At 50.1% G+C, this 20,362-nt stretch overlaps 1 protein-coding gene across 1 annotated transcript in view; it reads right to left on the reverse strand.

Annotated features, from left to right (window-relative positions):
- Positions 1 to 19,355, reverse strand: part of clstn3 (calsyntenin 3) — a 383,889-nt gene extending 364,534 nt beyond the window's left edge. The window contains exons 1-2 of the mRNA XM_059960279.1: positions 19,073 to 19,355; positions 17,448 to 17,570 (exon numbers count right to left, since the gene is read on the reverse strand). Of these exons, the coding sequence (XP_059816262.1) occupies positions 17,448 to 17,570; positions 19,073 to 19,136 (187 nt within the window). The 5' untranslated portion in view covers positions 19,137 to 19,355. The remainder of the gene's footprint in view (positions 1 to 17,447; positions 17,571 to 19,072) is intronic.
- Positions 19,356 to 20,362: the final 1,007 nt, after the last annotated feature.

The following is a 20,362-nucleotide window of genomic DNA, read 5'->3' on the forward strand; positions in this document are numbered from 1 at the left end:
AAGAGGTGAAAACCGAGGGGACGCTACAGACCGAGACGGTATTCCTGACTCTCCACCCCCGCAGTGACTGACAAGACGTGAAAATCGAGGGGAAGCTACAGACCGAGACGTTATTCCTGACTCTCCACCCCCACGGGGACTGACAAGAGGTGAAAACCGAGGGGAAGCTACAGACCGAGACGGTATTCCTGACTCTCCACCCCCACGGGGACTGACAGAGGTGAAAATCCAGTGGAAGCTACAGACCGAGACGGTATTCCTGACTCTCCACCCCCGCAGGGACTGACAAGACGTGAAAATCGAGGGGAAGCTACAGACCGAGACGGTATTCCTGACTCTCCACCCCCGCGGGGACTGACAGGTGAAAACCGAGGGGAAGCTACAGACCGAGATGGTATTCCTGACTCTCCACCCCCGCGGGGACTGACAAGAGGTGAAAACCGAGGGGACGCTACAGACCGAGACGGTATTCCTGACTCTCCACCCCCGCAGGGACTGACAAGACGTGAAAACCGAGGGGAAGCTACAGACCGAGACGGTATTCCTGACTCTCCACCCCCGCGGGGACTGACAGAGGTGAAAACCGAGGGGAAGCTACAGACCGAGACGGTATTCCTGACTCTCCACCCCCACGGGGACTGACAGAGGTGAAAATCCAGTGGAAGCTACAGACCGAGACGGTATTCCTGACTCTCCTCCCCCGCAGGGACTGACAAGACGTGAAAATCGAGGGGAAGCTACAGACCGAGACGGTATTCCTGACTCTCCACCCCCGCGGGGACTGACAGGTGAAAACCGAGGGGAAGCTACAGACCGAGATGGTATTCCTGACTCTCCACCCCCGCGGGGACTGACAAGAGGTGAAAACCGAGGGGACGCTACAGACCGAGACGGTATTCCTGACTCTCCACCCCCGCAGGGTCTGACAAGACGTGAAAATCGAGGGGAAGCTACAGACCGAGACGGTATTCCTGACTCTCCACCCCCACGGGGACTGACAAGAGGTGAAAACCGAGGGGAAGCTACAGACCGAGACGGTATTCCTGACTCTCCACCCCCACGGGGACTGACAGAGGTGAAAATCCAGTGGAAGCTACAGACCGAGACGGTATTCCTGACTCTCCACCCCCACGGGGACTGACAGAGGTGAAAATCCAGTGGAAGCTAAAGACCGAGATGGTATTCCTGACTCTCCACCCCCGCAGGGACTAACAAGACGTGAAAATCGAGGGGAAGCTACAGACCGAGACGGTATTCCTGATTCTCCACCCCCGCAGGGACTGACAAGACGTGAAAATCGAGGGGAAGCTACAGACCGCCAGAGATGGAGGTTTCACAGAGCTGCAATGTTACCACACGGCTCTTGAACTCAGTCCCCCCCAAACCCCCGCGATGAAGGCCAACTGGGTTAAACATTTCCGCTGACCTAATTAAAGTAGCAATTAAACGCCTCAGTTCACTGATCCCTTCTGTCATGTCAAAATTCACATTAACTGCTGCTATGTACCATCCCAGCTAGTCATGTCCGCTCCCATTTGGCCTGTATCTCCCTAAGCCTTTCCCATTCACGTACCTGCCTGAGTATCATTCAAATGCTGTTAATGTACCCGCCACAACTGATCCCTCTGTCAGGTCAGTCTATGTGCGAAACGAGAAATAAATATTCTCATTAAATGCCTCTCCTCTCACCTCAAGCCTGTGCCCTCTCGATTCCCCGGCCCTGGGAAACAGACCAAGTGCACTCAGCCTACCGATGTCCCTCGAGGATAAGGTCATACCTCGGTCTCCGACGCCACCAGGGCTTAAAGTCTTCCGCTGTCCTACCCTACAGGCAACCCGGCCAACAGTCCAGTCAGCTGTAGTCAGGCCGGAGCTGAGAGTTCAATTCCAGCACCCTCTGTCACCCTTTGTCCGTTGTCTCCCCTTGACCAGGTGGGTTTCCCCCCGCACACCAAAGAGGCAGGTTCGCCAAAACTTAATTACCAAGATAAGAACAGAATTAAGATTAAGAACTGTCCTGTGACTGGGCTAGGGTTAAATAGCGGGGTTGCTGGCTGGTGCAGTTGGGGCTGTTCAGTGCTGTGTCTCGAAGTAGAAATAAATAAATGTTTTCTGTGCTCTTGCCAGCTTAATGACATCTTTCCCATCACAGGGCAGTAAATCCGAACACACTGCTCTCCGGGTGGCCTCACCGTCAGCTCGAAAGGCACATCACAATGTCCCAAACTCCCTGACTGAAGAAGGCCCTTTGCAAGCGGAACAAGAGCCACAGCTGCCCCTACACCTCCTCCCTCACTACCGTTCAGGGCCCCAAACAGTCCTTCCAGGTGAGCTGACACTTCACCTGTGAGTCTGTTGGGGCATCTACTGTATCCGGTGCTCCTGGTGTGGCCTCCTGTATATCAGAGAGACCCAATGAAAATTGGGGGACCGCTTCACCGAGCACCTACAATCCATCTGCCAGAAAAAGCAGGATTTCCCAGTGGCCACCCATTTCAGTTCTGGTTCCCATTCCGACATGTCAGTCCGTGGCCTCCTCTACTGTCACGATGAGGCCACACTCAGGATGGAGGAGCAACACTTTATATTCTGTCTGGGAGCATCCAAGCAGATGGCATGAACATCGACTTCTTGAACTTCTGGTAATTGCCCCCACCCCACTCACCATTCCTCATTCCCTTTTCCCTCTTTCACCTCATCTCCTTACCTGCCCATCACCTGCCTCAGGGGCTCCTGCCCCTTCCCTTTCTCCCATGGTCTTCTACCCTCTATTAGATTCCCCCTTCTCCATCAATGACATACAGAAACATACAAATCTGCAGCACATTGCAGAAACGTGTATAGAGAAAGGTGCCGGGAAAGGGCCGGTAACATCGCGAGCACACCCACCCTGGTCACGGACTGCTTGTCCCACTCCTAACTACGTGGCATCCACACCAGGACCCACCAGACCCAAAAACACTACCTTTCCCGAGCGGTAAGGCTGATCAACACCACCACTACTTTATTGTTCCCCTCAGTCACCCTATGTCCAGCCTGGTGACACCTCATGGACACACAAACAATCTGTCGATTGTAAATAAGTGTTTTGGGACATTTCTCAAGCCCCGCAATCAAACAAGCTTCCAAATGGTCAGGCCCAGCTACCAATATTCCCCAATGTAAATAAGCTATTTAAAGTATTTATGTTTATTGTGTGTTTTAAAATCATTATCATTACGCTGTTCTTTATCTTTTAAGGGTTTTTATTTGTAATAATTGTTGCATCCTCCTTTACACTTGTAAGAAGAGCAAGGAACTGACTGTAGGCTTCAGCAGAGGGAAGTCCATGAGCCAGTAATCATCAGAGGTGGAGAGGGTCGGTAACTTTAAATTCCCGGCTGTCACTATCTCAGAGGACCCATCATTTGAATATTATTGCTTACGAAAGGACGACAGTGCCTCTACTTGCTTAGGAGTCTGTGGAGGTTTGGGATCTCATTGAAAACCTGGGCAACCTTCTACAGATGTGCGGTGGAAAGTGTGGTGACTGGCTGCGTTACACCCTGGTACGGGAACACCAATGACTCTGAGTGGAAAATCCCACAAAAGGTAGTGGATTGGGCCCCGTACATCACGGGTAAAACCCTTCCAACCATCTCCAGGAAACGTTGTCGCAGGGAAGCATCAGAGATCCTCACCACCCAGGCCACCCTCTTTTCTCACTGCTGCCATCAGGAAGAAGGTACAGGAGCCTCAGGACTCACACCAGCAGGGTCAGGGACAGTTACTAACCCCCAAACATCAGGCTCCGGAACAAAAGGGGGCAGCGACTCTCATTCTACTGGGATTCCCACAACCGATGGTCTCACTTTAAAGACTCGTTACCCTGTTATTTCATGTTCTTGTTACTTTGAATTTCATGCACAGGAAAGGACAATAATTAATCTTCAATCTTGAACTTAGTGGCACAACAACGACTGTACGCAGTACTCCAGACACAGCCTAACCAGAGTCGTACAGAGTTGCAACGCAGTGTTTCCACACTAGAACTCAGTTCACCTGACTCGTAAAGGCAACTGTACCACATGCAACATGCACAACATGCTGGAGGAACTCAGCAGGCCAGGCCGTATCATTTCACTCCTTCGCCACTCTATCCACCTGTGCACCCCAGGATCCCACAGTACGTCACTGCTGTGGAGGGTCCTGTGGTTAACTGGCTCTTATACCTTTACATTTTACCTCCCACAGTGCCTCAACTCACTCTTGCCTGGATTAAACTCCTGACCATATCTCAAACTAGTCAATACCCCACTATCAAAAACGCCATCGATCGCTGCGTCAGCTGCAAAGTTACGAACCAACCCGTCCACCTTTTCCATCAGATCTGGTGGAGGTGGATGACACTGGACAACAAAGGTGCTCCCACTGAAATCCAGTCCTGCTTTAGTTGCCAGAGCCTGAGGAACATGAGCACCTCATTCAGAATCCAGAGTACAGTCCCCGTAGATATCAGCCTGATCCGTCAGACCTGAATCTGTTACGGGTGTGCACCAGTCCAATCCATATCACATCATAATCCATTCCGGGTGTGAACCAGTCCAATACATGTCCAATTATAATCCAGTCCGGGTGTGCACCAGTCCATTCCATATCACATCATAATCCAGTCCGGGTGTGAACCAGTCCAATCCTTGTCCAATCATAACCCAGTCCGGGTGTGAACCAGTCCAATACATGTCCAATTATAATCCAGTCCGGATGTGCACCAGTCCATTCCATATCCCATCATAATCCAGTCCGGGTGTGCACCAGTCAGATCCATATCACATCATGATCCATTCAGGGTATGAACCAGTCCAATCCACATCCCATCATAATCCAGTCCGGGTGTGAACCAGTCCAATCCACATCCCATCATAATCCAGACCGGGTGTGAACCAGTCCAATCCACATCCCATCATAATCCAGTCCGGTTGTATACCAGTCCAATCTGTCCCATCATAATTCAGTCCAGTTGTGTACCAGTTCAATCTGTCCCATCATAATCCAGTCCGGGTGTGAACCAGTTCAATGAATATCACATCATAATCCAGTCCGGTTGTGTACCAGTCCAATCTGTCCCATCATAATTCAGCCCAGTTGTGTACCAGTTCAATCCATATCCCATCGTAATCCAGTCCGGGTGTGAACCAGTTCAATCCATATCACATCATAATCCAATCTGGGTGTGAACCAGTCCAATCCATATCACATCATAATCCAGTCTGGATGTGTACCAGTCAAATTCAAATCAATTATAATCCAGTCTGAGTGTGGAACAGGCCAATCCATATCACTCCATAATCCAGTCCAGGTGTGTACCAGTCCAATCCATATCCCATCATAATCCAGTCCAGGTGTGTACCAGTCCAATCCATATCCCATCATAATCCAGTCCAGGTGTGTACCAGTCCAATCCATATCCCATCATAATCCAGTCTGTGTGTGTACCAGTCCAATCCATATCCCATCATAATCCAGTCTGTGTGTGTACCAGTCCAATACATATCCCATCATAATCCAGTCCGGGTGTGTACCAGTCCAATCCATATCCCATCATAATCCAGTCCAGGTGTGAACCAGTCCAATCCATATCCCATCATAATCCAGTCCAGGTGTGTACCAGTCCAATCCATATCCCATCATAATCCAGTCCAGGTGTGTACCAGTCCAATACATATCCCATCATAATCCAGTCTGGTTGTGAACCAGTCCAATCCATATCCCATCATAATCCAGTCTGTGTGTGTACCAGGCCAATCCATATCCCATCATAATCCAGTCCGGGTGTGAACCAGTCCAATCCATATCCCATCATAATCCAGTCCAGGTGTGAACCAGTCCAATCCATATCCCATCATAATCCAGTCCAGGTGTGTACCAGTCCAATCCATATCCCATCATAATCCAGTCCAGGTGTGTACCAGTCCAATACATATCCCATCATAATCCAGTCTGGGTGTGAACCAGTCCAATCCATATCCCATCATAATCCAGTCTGTGTGTGTACCAGTCCAATCCATATCCCATCATAATCCAGTCTGTGTGTGTACCAGGCCAATCCATATCCCATCATAATCCAGTCTGGGTGTGAACCAGTCCAATCCATATCCCATCATAATCCAGTCTGTGTGTGTACCAGTCCAATCCATATCCCATTATAATCCAGTCTGTGTGTCTACCAGGCCAATCCATATCCCATCATAATCCAGTCCGGGTGTGAACCAGTCCAATCCATATCCCATCATAATCCAGTCTGTGTGTGTACCAGTCCAATCCATATCCCATCATAATCCAGTCTGTGTGTGTACCAGTCCAATACATATCCCATCATAATCCAGTCCGGGTGTGAACCGGTCCAATCCATATCCCATCATAATCCAGTCTGTGTGTGTACCAGTCCAATCCATATCCCATCATAATCCAGTCCAGGTGTGTACCAGTCCTATCAATATCCAATCATAATCCAGTCCAGGTGTGTACCAGTCCTATCCATATCCCATCATAATCCAGTCCGGGTGTGAACCAGTCCAATCCATATCCCATCATAATCCAGTCTGTGTGTGTACCAGTCCAATCCATATCCCATCATAATCCAGTCCAGGTGTGTACCAGTCCTATCCATATCCCATCATAATCCAGTCTGTGTGTGTACCAGTCCAATCCATATCCCATCATAATCCAGTCCAGGTGTGTACCAGTCCTATCCATATCCCATCATAATCCAGTCCAGGTGTGTACCAGTCCAATCCATATCCCATCATAATCCAGTCCGGGTGTGAACCAGTCCAATCCATATCCCATCATAATCCAATCCGGGTGTGAACCATTCCAATCCATATCCCATCATAATCCAGTCCAGGTGTGTACCAGTCCTATCCATATCCCATCATAATCCAGTCTGTGTGTGTACCAGTCCAATCCATATCCCATCATAATCCAGTCCAGGTGTGTACCAGTCCAATCCATATCCCATCATAATCCAGTCCAGGTGTGTACCAGTCCAATCCATATCCCATCATAATCCAGTCCAGGTGTGTACCAGTCCAATCCATATCCCATCATAATCCAGTCCAGGTGTGTACCAGTCCAATCCATATCCCATCATAATCCAGTCCAGGTGTGTACCAGTCCAATACATATCCCATCATAATCCAGTCCGGGTGTGAACCAGTCCAATCCATATCCCATCATAATCCAGTCTGGGTGTGAACCGGTCCAATACATATCCCATTATAATCCAGTCTGTGTGTCTACCAGGCCAATCCATATCCCATCATAATCCAGTCCGGGTGTGAACCAGTCCAATACATATCCCATTATAATCCAGTCTGTGTGTGAACCGGTCCAATACATATCCCATTATAATCCAGTCTGTGTGTCTACCAGGCCAATCCATATCCCATCATAATCCAGTCCGGGTGTGAACCAGTCCAATACATATCCCATTATAATCCAGTCCAGGTGTGTACCAGTCCAATCCATATCCCATCATAATCCAGTCCAGGTGTGTACCAGTCCAATCCATATCCCATCATAATCCAGTCCGGGTGTGAACCAGTCAAATTCAAATCAATTATAATCCAGTCTGGGTGTGGAACAGGCCAATCCATATCACACCATAATCCAGTCCGGGTGTGAACCGGTCCAATCCATATCACTCCATAATCCAGTCTGGGTGTGTACCAGTCCAATCCATATCCCATCATAATCCAGTCCAGGTGTGAACCAGTCCAATCCGAGTCACATCATGATCCAGTCCGGGTGTTGTCATGATCCAGTCTGGTGTGTCTGTTTCAGTCTGGTGGGTTGCTGATCCAGTCCAGTGTTGTCATGATCAAGTCCTGTATCTTCATGGTCATTCTGATATCTCCACAACATGCACAAAATGCTGGAGGAGCTCATCAGGCCAGGGAGTACCTGTGGAAAAGAGCACAGTCGACTTCTTGGGCCGAGACACTTCAGCAGGACTGGGGGTAAAAAAAGGCAAGGAGTGGATTTTCTCGATTTCTCTGTCTTTATCTCCAATGTCTATTACGAACCCGCGGAATCTCACAGCTCCCTTGACTATACAGCTTCCCACCCTGTCTCTTGCAGAAATGCCATCCCCTGCCCTCAGTTCCTCCGTCTCTGCCGCACCAGCTCTCAGGATGAGGCTTTTCATTCCTCTTTGTCAAAGAAAAGGGTTTCCCTTCCTCCTCCATCAACGCTGCCCTCACCCACATCTCTTCCATTTCACACACATCTGCTCTCACCCCATCCTCCCGTCGTCACACCAGGAATAGAGTTCTTTTCCTCACCTACCACCCCACCTGCTTTCACGTACAGCCCATAATTCTACATAACATCCGCCAGCACCAACGTGACCCCACCAGCAAGCAAATCATTCCCTCCCCTGCACTCCTCCCACTTTCCACAGGGATCGCTCCCAACACAACTCCCTGTCCACTCGTCCCTCCCCACTGATCTCCTCCTGGTACTTACTCTTGCAAGCGGAACAGGAGTCACAACTGTCCCTACACCTCCTCCCTCACCACCATTCAGGGCCCCAAACAGTCCTTCCAGGTGAGCTGACACTTCACCTGTGAGTCTGTTGGGGCATCTACTGTATCCGGTGCTCCAGGTGTGGCCTCCTGTATATCAGAGAGACCCAATGAAAATTGGGGGACCGCTTCACCGAGCACCTACAATCCATCTGCCAGAAAAAGCAGGATTTCCCAGTGGCCACCCATTTCAATTCTGCTTCCCATTCCCATTCCGACACGTCGGTCCATGGCCTCTACTGTCACAATGAGGCCACACTCAGGTTGGAGGAGCAACATCTGTCTGGGAGCATCCAACCAGTTGGCATGAACATCGATTTCCCAAGCTTCTGGTAATTGCCCCCACCCACTTCACCATTCCCTCTTTCACCTCATCTGCTTGTCTGCCCATCACCTGCCTCAGGTGCTTCTACCCTTCCCTTTCTCCCATGGTTTTCTGCCCTCGATCAGATCCCCCTTCTCCAGCCCTTTATCTCTTCCATCAAACTTCCCCGTTCTTTACTTCACCTCCTCCCCCTCTCCCTGTTTCACCTATCACCCACCACCTTGTACTTCCTCCTCAACTCCCCCACCTTCTTAATCGGACTTCTCTTCTTTCTCTTCTGTCCTGATGAAGGGTCTCAGCCTGAAATGTCGACTGTTTACTCTTTTGCACAGATGCTGACTAACCTGCTGAGTTCCTCCAGCATTTTGTGTGTGTTGCTTTGGATTTCCAGCATCTGCAGATTGTCCTGTGTCTATCAGTCCGGTATCTCCACAATCTGGTCCTCCATCTCCATAATCCAGTCCAGTTTGTCCATAATCCAGTCTGGCATCTCCATGAGACAGTTCAATACCTCCATTTGGTATCCTCATGTTACAGTCCACTGTACCCAAGATACATCTGATTTCCCCACGGTCCAGTCCGGTATCTGTATAATCAGATCTGTTTGCCCCATGGTCAAGTCCAGTATCTGTATAATCAGAACTGTTTGCCCCATGGTCCAGTCCGGTATCTGTATAATCAGATCTGATTGCCCCACGGTCCAGTCCGGTATCTGTAAAATCAGATCTGTTTGCCCCATGGTCCAGTCCGGTATCTGTATAATCAGATCTGTTTGCCCCATGGTCCAGTCCGGTATCTGTATAATCAGATCTGTTTGCCCCATGGTCCAGTCCGGTATCTGTATAATCAGATCTGATTGCCCCACGGTCCAGTCCGGTATCTGTAAAATCAGATCTGTTTGCCCCATGGTCCAGTCCGGTATCTGTATAATCAGATCTGGTTGCCCCACGGTCCAGTCCGGTATCTGTATAATCAGATCTGTTCACCCCATGGTCCAGTCCGGTATCTGTATAATCAGAACTGTTTGCCCCATGGTCCAGTCCGGTATCTGTATAATCAGATCTGTTTGCCCCATGGTCCAGTCCGGTATCTGTATAATCAGATCTGTTTGCCCCATGGTCCAGTCCGGTATCTGTATAATCAGATCTGTTTGCCCCATGGTCCAGTTCGGTATCTGTATAATCAGATCTGTTTGCCCCATGTTTAATCAGATCTGATTGCCCCAGGGTCCAGTCCGGTATCTGTATAATCAGATCTGTTTGCCCCATGGTCCAGTCCAGTATCTGTATAATCAGATCTGTTTGCCCCATGTTTAATCAGATCTGATTGCCCCAGGGTCCAGTCCGGTATCTGTGTAATCAGATCTGTTTGCCCCATTTTCCTGTCCGGTATCTGTATAATCAGATCTGATTGCCCCATGGTCCGGTCCGGTATCTGTATAATCAGATCTGTTTGCCCCATGTTTAATCAGATCTGATTGCCCCAGGGTCCAGTCCGGTATCTGTATAATCAGATCTGTTTGCCCCATGGTCCAGTCCGGTATCTGTATAATCAGATCTGATTGCCCCATGGTCCAGTCCGGTATCTGTATAATCAGATCTGTTTGCCCCACGGTCCAGTCTGGTATCTGTATAATCAGATCTGTTTGCCCCATGGTCCAGTCCGGTATCTGTATAATCAGATCTGATTGCCCCATGGTCCAGTCCGGTATCTGTAAAATCAGATCTGATTGCCCCAGGGTCCAGTCCGGTCTCTGTATAATCAGATCGGTTTGCCCAAGGGTCCAGTCCGGTATCTGTATAATCAGATCTGATTGCCCCAGGGTCCAGTCCGGTCTCTGTATAATCAGATCTGTTTGCCCCATGGTCCAGTCCGGTATCTGTATAATCAGATCTGTTTGCCCCATGGTCCAGTCCGGTATCTGTATAATCAGATCTGATTGCCCCACGGTCCAGTCCGGTATCTGTAAAATCAGATCTGTTTGCCCCATGGTCCAGTCCGGTATCTGTATAATCAGATCTGGTTGCCCCACGGTCCAGTCCGGTATCTGTATAATCAGATCTGTTTGCCCCACGGTCCAGTCCAGTATCTGTATAATCAGATCTGTTTGCCCCAGGGTCCACTCCAGTATCTGTATAATCAGATCTGTTTGCCCCACGGTCCAGTTAGGTGTCAGTATAATAAGATCTGTTTGCCCCAGGGTCCAGTCCAGCATCTGTATAATCAGATCTGTTTGCCCCATGGTCCAGTCCGGTATCTGTATAATCAGATCTGTTTGCCCCATGGTCCAGTCCGGTATCTGTATAATAAGATCTGTTTGCCCCAGGGTCCAGTCCGGTATCTGTATAATCAGATCGGATTGCCCCACGGTCCAGTCCGGTATCTGTATAATCAGATCTGATTGCCCCATGGTCCAGTCCGGTATCTGTATAATCAGATCTGATTGCCCCATGGTCCAGTCCGGTATCTGTATAATAAGATCTGTTTGCCCCATGGTCCAGTCCGGTATCTGTATAATCAGATCTGTTTGCCCCATGGTCCAGTCCGGTATCTGTATAATCAGATCTGTTTGCCCCACGGTCCAGTCCGGTATCTGTATAATCAGATCTGTTTGCCCCAGGGTCCACTCCAGTATCTGTATAATCAGATCTGTTTGCCCCACGGTCCAGTTCGGTATCAGTATAATAAGATCTGTTTGCCCCAGGGTCCAGTCCAGCATCTGTATAATCAGATCTGTTTGCCCCATGGTCCAGTCCGGTATCTGTATAATAAGATCTGTTTGCCCCACGGTCCAGTCCGGTATTTGTATAATCAGATCTGTTTGCCCCAGGGTCCAGTCCAGTATCTGTATAATAAGATCTGTTTGCCCCAGGGTCCAGTCCGTTATCTGTATAATCAGATCTGTTTGCCCCATGGTCAAGTCCGGTATCTGTATAATCAGATCTGATTGCCCCACGGTCCAGTCCGGTATCTGTATAATCAGATCTGTTTGCCCCATGGTCCAGTCAGTTATCTGTATAATCAGATCTGTTTGCCCCATGGTCCAGTCCGGTATCTGTATAATCAGATCTGTTTGACCCAGGGTCCAATCCGGTATCTGTATAATCAGATCTGTTTGCCCCATGGTCCAGTCCGGTATCTGTATAATCAGATCTATTTGCCCCATGGTCCAGTCCGGTATCTGTATAATCAGATCTGATTGCCCCACGGTCCAGTCCGGTATCTGTATAATCAGATCTGATTGCCCCACGGTCCAGTCCGGTATCTGTATAATCAGATCTGTTTGCCCCATGGTCCAGTCCAGTATCTGTATAATCAGATCTGTTTGCCCCATGGTCCAGTCCGGTATCTGTATAATCAGATCTGTTTGCCCCATGGTCCAGTCCGGTATCTGTATAATCAGATCTGTTTGCCCCATGGTCCAGTCCGGTATCTGTATAATCAGATCTATTTGCCCCATGGTCCAGTCCGGTATCTGTATAATCAGATCTATTCGCCCCATGGTCCAGTCTGGTATCTGTATAATCAGATCTATTCACCCCATGGTCCAGTCCGGTATCTGTATAATCAGAACTGTTTGCCCCATGGTCCAGTCCGGTATCTGTATAATCAGATCTGTTTGCCCCATGGTCCAGTCCGGTATCTGTATAATCAGATCTGTTTGCCCCATGGTCCAGTCCGGTATCTGTATAATCAGATCTGTTTGCCCCATGGTCCAGTTCGGTATCTGTATAATCAGATCTGTTTGCCCCATGTTTAATCAGATCTGATTGCCCCAGGGTCCAGTCCGGTATCTGTATAATCAGATCTGTTTGCCCCATGGTCCAGTCCAGTATCTGTATAATCAGATCTGTTTGCCCCATGTTTAATCAGATCTGATTGCCCCAGGGTCCAGTCCGGTATCTGTGTAATCAGATCTGTTTGCCCCATTTTCCTGTCCGGTATCTGTATAATCAGATCTGATTGCCCCATGGTCCGGTCCGGTATCTGTATAATCAGATCTGTTTGCCCCATGTTTAATCAGATCTGATTGCCCCAGGGTCCAGTCCGGTATCTGTATAATCAGATCTGTTTGCCCCATGGTCCAGTCCGGTATCTGTATAATCAGATCTGATTGCCCCATGGTCCAGTCCGGTATCTGTATAATCAGATCTGTTTGCCCCACGGTCCAGTCCGGTATCTGTATAATCAGATCTGTTTGCCCTATAGTCCAGTCCGGTATCTGTATAATCAGATCTGTTTGCCCCATGGTCCAGTCTGGTATCTGTATAATCAGATCTGTTTGCCCCATGGTCCAGTCCGGTATCTGTATAATCAGATCTGATTGCCCCATGGTCCAGTCCGGTATCTGTAAAATCAGATCTGATTGCCCCAGGGTCCAGTCCGGTCTCTGTATAATCAGATCGGTTTGCCCAAGGGTCCAGTCCGGTATCTGTATAATCAGATCTGATTGCCCCAGGGTCCAGTCCGGTCTCTGTATAATCAGATCGGTTTGCCCAAGGGTCCAGTCCGGTATCTGTATAATCAGATCTGCTGCCCCATGGGCCAGTCCGGTATCTGTATAATCAGATCTGTTTGCCCCACGGTCCAGTCCGGTATCTGTGTAATCAGATCTGTTTGCCCCATTTTCCTGTCCGGTATCTGTATAATCAGATCTGTTTGCCCCATGGTCCAGTCCTGTATCTGTATAATCAGATCTGTTTGCCCCACGGTGCAGTCCGGTATCTGTATTAACAGATCTGTTTGCCCCACGGTCCAGTCCGGTATCTGTATAATCAGATCTGTTTGCCCCACGGTCCAGTCCGGTATCTGTATAATCAGATCTGTTTGCCCCATGGTCCAGTCCGGTATCTGTATAATCAGATCTGTTTGCCCCATGGTCCAGTCTGGTATCTGTATAATCAGATCTGATTGCCCCACGGTCCAGTCCGGTATCTGTAAAATCAGATCTGTTTGCCCCATGGTCCAGTCCGGTATCTGAATAATCAGATCTGATTGCCCCACGGTGCAGTCCGGTATCTGTATTAACAGATCTGTTTGCCCCACGGTCCAGTCCGGTATCTGTATAATCAGATCTGTTTGCCCCACGGTCCAGTCCGGTATCTGTATAATCAGATCTGTTTGCCCCATGGTCCAGTCCGGTATCTGTATAATAAGATCTGTTTGCCCCATGGTCCAGTCCGGTATCTGTATAATCAGATCTGTTTGCCCCATGTTTAATCAGATCTGATTGCCCCAGGGTCCAGTCCGGTATCTGTATAATCAGATCTGTTTGCCCCATGGTCCAGTCCAGTATCTGTATAATCAGATCTGTTTGCCCCATGTTTAATCAGATCTGATTGCCCCAGGGTCCAGTCCGGTATCTGTGTAATCAGATCTGTTTGCCCCATTTTCCTGTCCGGTATCTGTATAATCAGATCTGTTTGCCCCATGGTCCAGTCCGGTATCTGTATAATCAGATCTGTTTGCCCCACGGTGCAGTCCGGTATCTGTATTAACAGATCTGTTTGCCCCACGGTCCAGTCCGGTATCTGTATAATCAGATCTGTTTGCCCCACGGTGCAGTCCGGTATCTGTATTAACAGATCTGTTTGCCCCACGGTCCAGTCCGGTATCTGTATAATCAGACCTGTTTGCCCAATGGTCCAGTCCGGTATCTGTATAATCAGATCTGTTTGCCCCACGGTCCAGTCAGGTATCTGTATAATCAGATCTGTTTGCCCCATGGTCCAGTCCGGTATCTGTATAATCAGATCTGTTTGCCCCATGGTCCAGTCCGGTATCTGTATAATCAGATCTGATTGCCCCACGGTCCAGTCCGGTATCTGTAAAATCAGATCTGTTTGCCCCATGGTCCAGTCCGGTATCTGTATAATCAGATCTGATTGCCCCACGGTCCAGTCCAGAATCTGTAAAATCAGATCTGTTTGCCCCATTTTCCTGTCCGGTATCTGTATAATCAGATCTGTTTGCCCCATGGTCCAGTCCGGTATCTGTATAATCAGATCTGTTTGCCCCAGGGTCCAGTCCGGTATCTGTATAATCAGATTTGACTGCCCCATGGTCCAGTCCGGTATCTGTATAATATGATCTGAGTGCCCCAGGGTCCAGTCCGGTATCTGTATAATCAGATCTGTTTGCCCCTTGGTCCAGTCCAGTATCTGTATAATCAGATCTGATTGCCCCATGGTCCGGTCCGGTATCTGTATAATCAGATCTGTTTGCCCCAGGGTCCAGTCCGGTATCTGTATAATCAGATCTGTTTGCCCCACGGTCCAGTCCGGTATCTGTATAATCAGATCTGTTTGCCCTATAGTCCAGTCCGGTATCTGTATAATCAGATCTGTTTGCCCCATGGTCCAGTCTGGTATCTGTATAATCAGATCTGTTTGCCCCATGGTCCAGTCCGGTATCTGTATAATCAGATCTGATTGCCCCATGGTCCAGTCCGGTATCTGTATAATCAGATCTGATTGCCCCTTGGTCCAGTCCGGTATCTGTATAATCAGATCTGTTTGCCCCAGGGTCCAGTCCGGTCTCTGTATAATCAGATCGGTTTGCCCAAGGGTCCAGTCCGGTATCTGTATAATCAGATCTGCTGCCCCATGGGCCAGTCCGGTATCTGTATAATCAGATCTGTTTGCCCCACGGTCCAGTCCGGTATCTGTGTAATCAGATCTGTTTGCCCCATTTTCCAGTCCGGTATCTGTATAATCAGATCTGTTTGCCCCACGGTCCAGTCCGGTATCTGTATAATCAGATCTGTTTGCCCCACGGTGCAGTCCGGTATCTGTATTAACAGATCTGTTTGCCCCACGGTCCAGTCCGGTATCTGTATAATCAGATCTGTTTGCCCCACGGTCCAGTCCGGTATCTGTATAATCAGATCTGTTTGCCCCACGGTCCAGTCCGGTATCTGTATAATCAGATCTGTTTGCCCCATGGTCCAGTCCGGTATCTGTATAATCAGATCTGTTTGCCCCATGGTCCAGTCCGGTATCTGTATAATCAGATCTGTTTGCCCCATGGTCCAGTCCGGTATCTGTATAATCTGATCTGTTTGCCCCATGGTCCAGTCCGGTATCTGTATAATCAGATCTGTTTGCCCCATGGTCCAGTCCGGTATCTGTATAATCAGATCTGTTTGCCCCATGGTCCAGTCTGGTATCTGTATAATCAGATCTGATTGCCCCACGGTCCAGTCCAGTATCTGTATAATCAGATCTGTTTGCCCCATGGTCCAGTCCGGTATCTGTATAATCAGATCTGTTTGCCCCATGGTCCAGTCCGGCATCTGTATAATATGATCTGAGTGCCCCAGGGTCCAGTCCGGTATCTGTATAATCAGATCTGATTGCCCCATGGTCCGGTCCGGTATCTGTATAATCAGATCTGTTTGCCCCATGTATAATCAGATCTGATTGCCCCAGGGTCCAGTCCGGTATCTGTAAATCAGATCTGTTTGCCCCATGGTCCAGTCCAGTATCTGTATAATCAGATCTGATTGCCCCAGGGTCCAGTCCGGTATCTGTATAATCAGATCTGATTGCCCCATGGTCCAGTCCGGTATCTGTATAATCAGATCTGATTGCCCCAGGGTCCAGTCCGGTATCTGTATAATCAGATCTGATTGCCCCATGGTCCAGTCCGTTATCTGTATAATCAGATCTGTTTGCCCCATGGTCCAGTCCGGTATCTGTATAATCAGATCTGTTTGCCCCATGGTCCAGTCCGGTATCTGTATAATCAGATCTGTTTGCCCCATGGTCCAGTCTGGTATCTGCATAATCAGATTTGTTTGCCCCATGACCCAGCCCATTGTATTAATTATACTGTGCAGCGTCCATATTCCAGTCTGTTATCACTGTGGTGTGGTCTGGTATCACCCCATTCTGGTCCAGAGCAACTGTGATCCTGCCCGGCTTCTGTCTGAGCCGCCCCTGCTTCTCACTGCCCTGCACAAACAAATTGCTGGAGGAACTCAGCAGGCCAGGCAGCATCTGGGAAGTGGGGGCAGTGAACGTTTCGGGCCTAAACCAGAGTCCTGTTGAAGGCTCTTGTTCTGAACCATTAACTGTTCACTCTTTTCCACAGATGCTGCCTGACCTGCTGAGTTCCTCCAGCATTTTGTGTGTGTTGCTTTGGATTTCCAGCATCTGCAGATTGTCTCGTGTCTGTGAGTCTTCTCCTGCTCCTATTTCTATGTCGGACTGTTCACTCTTTTCCACAGATGCTGCCTGACCTGCTAAGTTCCTCCAGCATTTTGAGTGTGTTGCTTTGGATTTCCAGCGTCTGCAGATTGTCTCGTGTTTTTCACTGTGTTGGTCCAGTTCTCTCTCAGTCTGTTCAGTTTCTTCCTGATCCGGCCGGTCCGAATTCTCACCGATCCAGTCCATTTTCTTGTGGATCCACTCCAGTCGCCAATTGTTGACCCTCACAAACCACACCTTACCACCACCCCCCCCCCAAAGTAGGACCCAGGGTGACCTAACCCCCACCAGTGTCAGCGTGCCATTGGAGTGAATTCCTCCCCTCCATCGGGACCACCCACTCACCTGCGTAGCGGAGAGGGGCATCCTTGTCGATAGCGAAGAGCGGGGGGTTGAGAAGAACTGTCTTGTCATTCTCCATAACGATCCCCTGGTACTCGGCCTCGATCCATGGCTTGTGCTTATTGGCTGGGGGTGCACGGGCAGGGGTATGGGGGCAAAAGGGGGAGGGAGAAGAGGGAAGGAGGAAGTGGGGAGGGAGGGTGGAGAGGGAATGGGTAAAGAAGGAAGGAGGGAGAAAGGAGAATGGAGAGAGGGAAGCAGAGTGGAGGGAGGGGGTGGACAGAGTGAGCAAGAGGGAATGAGGGAAGGATGGGGAAGGGAAGAGGGACAGCACAGGGAAAGAGGGAGGAGATGGGGAAGCAAAGAGAGGGGGAATGGGGAAGGGAAGGGGAGGGATGGGGAAGGAAAGAGGGTAGGGAATGGAGAAGAGGGAGGGGATGAGGAAGAGGGAAGAAGGGGGTGGGGAAGGGAAGAGAAAGGAGACAGAGAATGGAGTGTGGGAGTTGGAGAGTGGGGAGAGGAATGAGGGAGAGGGGAGAGAGTGAGAAGGAGAAGGAAAGAAAGGGGAGACAGGAAGGGAGTGGGAGGGTGAGGGGACAGGGAGGAAAGAAGTGGAGAGGATAGGGAAGGGGAGGTAGAGCAAAGGGGTAGAGAGCAAGTGAGCATGAGGGGTAGTGAGGGAGAGGAGGAGAGGGTGAGGGAGGGAGGAACCAGGGCAGGAGGAGATATATTACTGAAGCACGCCTCCCTCTCCCACAGACAGGGCAGACCCCCACACCATCTCTCTCACAGACACCCAGATATACCCCCATCCTTCTCTCTGCCATACTTGCAGAGACCTGCCTTTACCTCCCACATCTGGAGAGATATCTATCCCTCCCTCCCACATCTGGGAGGACCACCCCTCCATCCCTCTTTCCAGATGAACCACACCTCCCACATCTGGAAAGACCTCTCACCCTCCCTCCCACATCTGGAGCAATCTCCCTTTCCCAGACTGAATGGAACATAGCCTTTCTGCTGCATCTGGAGAGGCCATCCCTCTCCCCCACATCTGGAGAAACCAGCATCATACCTCCCTCTCGCACATCTGGAGAGACCTCCATCCCACCTCTTCAAATCTGGATGGACCGCCCCCCTCTCCCTCATATCTTCCCCCACATCTGGGGACTGCCCATCACCCCACAACTGATGGAACTCCCCTCCCTCGTCTAGAGTGGCCTCCATCCCACATCTGGCTGGGTGGATAACCCCTCCCTCCCAGTTCTGTATGGACCTTCCCTCTCTCCACATCTGGAAGAACCTCCTACCTCCCACATCCAGAGATCATCCATCCCTCTCTCCCTCCTACATCTGGAGATTTGTCCGCCCCTCCCTCCCACATCTGCAGAGACATCTACCCCTCTCTCCACATCTGGAGAGCCCTTATCCCTCCCCGTCATCTGGAGAAACCATCCTCTCCCACGCTGCCTCCCTGCCTCCAGCATCTGCGGAGCCCCGCGTCCCCCCTCCTCCTGCAGCCTGGCCTAGCAGCCCCCCGCCGCCGCTACCACTTGCCCAGAAACGGTGCCCCCCCCCCCCCATCTCCCTGCGTCTTCCCCTGGTCGGCCTGGCCTGCTCGGACCCACCTTTGGTGCAGACGGCCGCCGCCACCAGCGAGCAGGCGACCGCTGCCCAGATGTGCAACCTCATCTTCTTGCTGGGGTTATTTTTCTCTCCTCAATGCAGATTAAATCTCGTTTCTGTCACTGCCGGCTGAGACTGCGCCCTCTGCCCGGTTGCATTTACCCCTGTGGGGCGCTTTACGCGTTATCTTATCTCCTCTGCAGAAGCAGCCGGTGTCCCGGGCTCAGGTCTCCGTGATTCGGCCGCCTTCCCTCTTCCCCGCCGTTGCAGCGCGCCGCCGGCCCCTTTAAACATGCAAACGAGCAGAGCTGTGCGGCAAAATGACGTCACAATGCCGGCGGTCGACCCCCGCCGCTGAGCGGCGGCCGGTTCGGCCAATCGATGGCGAGGACGTGAGGAGGGGCCCGCCTCCCCTGGGGCCGGGGGATGGGATTTAAAGGGGCAGCCGCCCTATTAGTGGCTGGGCAGGGAGGGATGGGGTGATTAGATAGATAGATAATCAGACAGACAGATAGATAGATAGATAGATAGACAGTCAGATTGGCATACAGACAGAGGGGTAGATATAGACAGACAGAGACCAACAGACATATAGAGGGATAGATAGATAGATTGGCAGACAGACAGACAGACAGACAGATAGATAGATAAATAGAGAGAGAGATAGAGACGTTGATAGATGGGTAGTAAGATAGATTGAAATAGATTGATAGATAGACTGACAGATAGACTGATTGATTGATTGATTGATAGATAGTTAGAGAGAGAGATAGATGAGGGAGAGAGAAGGATTCAAGGAGGGAGGTAAAGCGGTAGGTAGGTTGAGGGAAGGAAGGAGAGACAGATAGAGTGGGGGAGGGAAAGGAGTAGGGAGAGAGGGAAGGGAAGGGAGGTAAGAGCGAGAGGTGCAGGGAGGGAGAGAGTGAGGACGCAGGGAAAAGGGGCGAGAGATACAGAGTGAGAGAGATACATATTGAGAGAGAAAAGGAGAAAGAGAGAGAGAGAGGGTGGGAGAAAGAGAGAGAAAGCAAGCCCTCGGGCAAATTCCCCAGGATTATCTTATCCCCCCCCCCCCGACAGCATGCCCCACCCCACAGCTGTTAATGCCTTATTATGCAGAGGGAGGCTGTACAGCCCTTTGAGGTCATACCAGCTCCTGGTGAATCCCCCCCCTCCCCACCAACTGATTTTCCCTGCTCTCCCCAATTTCCTGTTTCCATCCTGTGGATTCAATCACACCCCTTCACCACCGGGGATAATTTGCAGTGGATCGTTATCACTCCCACTACACA

The sequence above is a fragment of the Hypanus sabinus genome, unplaced genomic scaffold (assembly GCF_030144855.1).
Source record: "Hypanus sabinus isolate sHypSab1 unplaced genomic scaffold, sHypSab1.hap1 scaffold_244, whole genome shotgun sequence".
In the NCBI taxonomy this organism is placed as follows: Eukaryota; Metazoa; Chordata; class Chondrichthyes; order Myliobatiformes; family Dasyatidae; genus Hypanus; species Hypanus sabinus.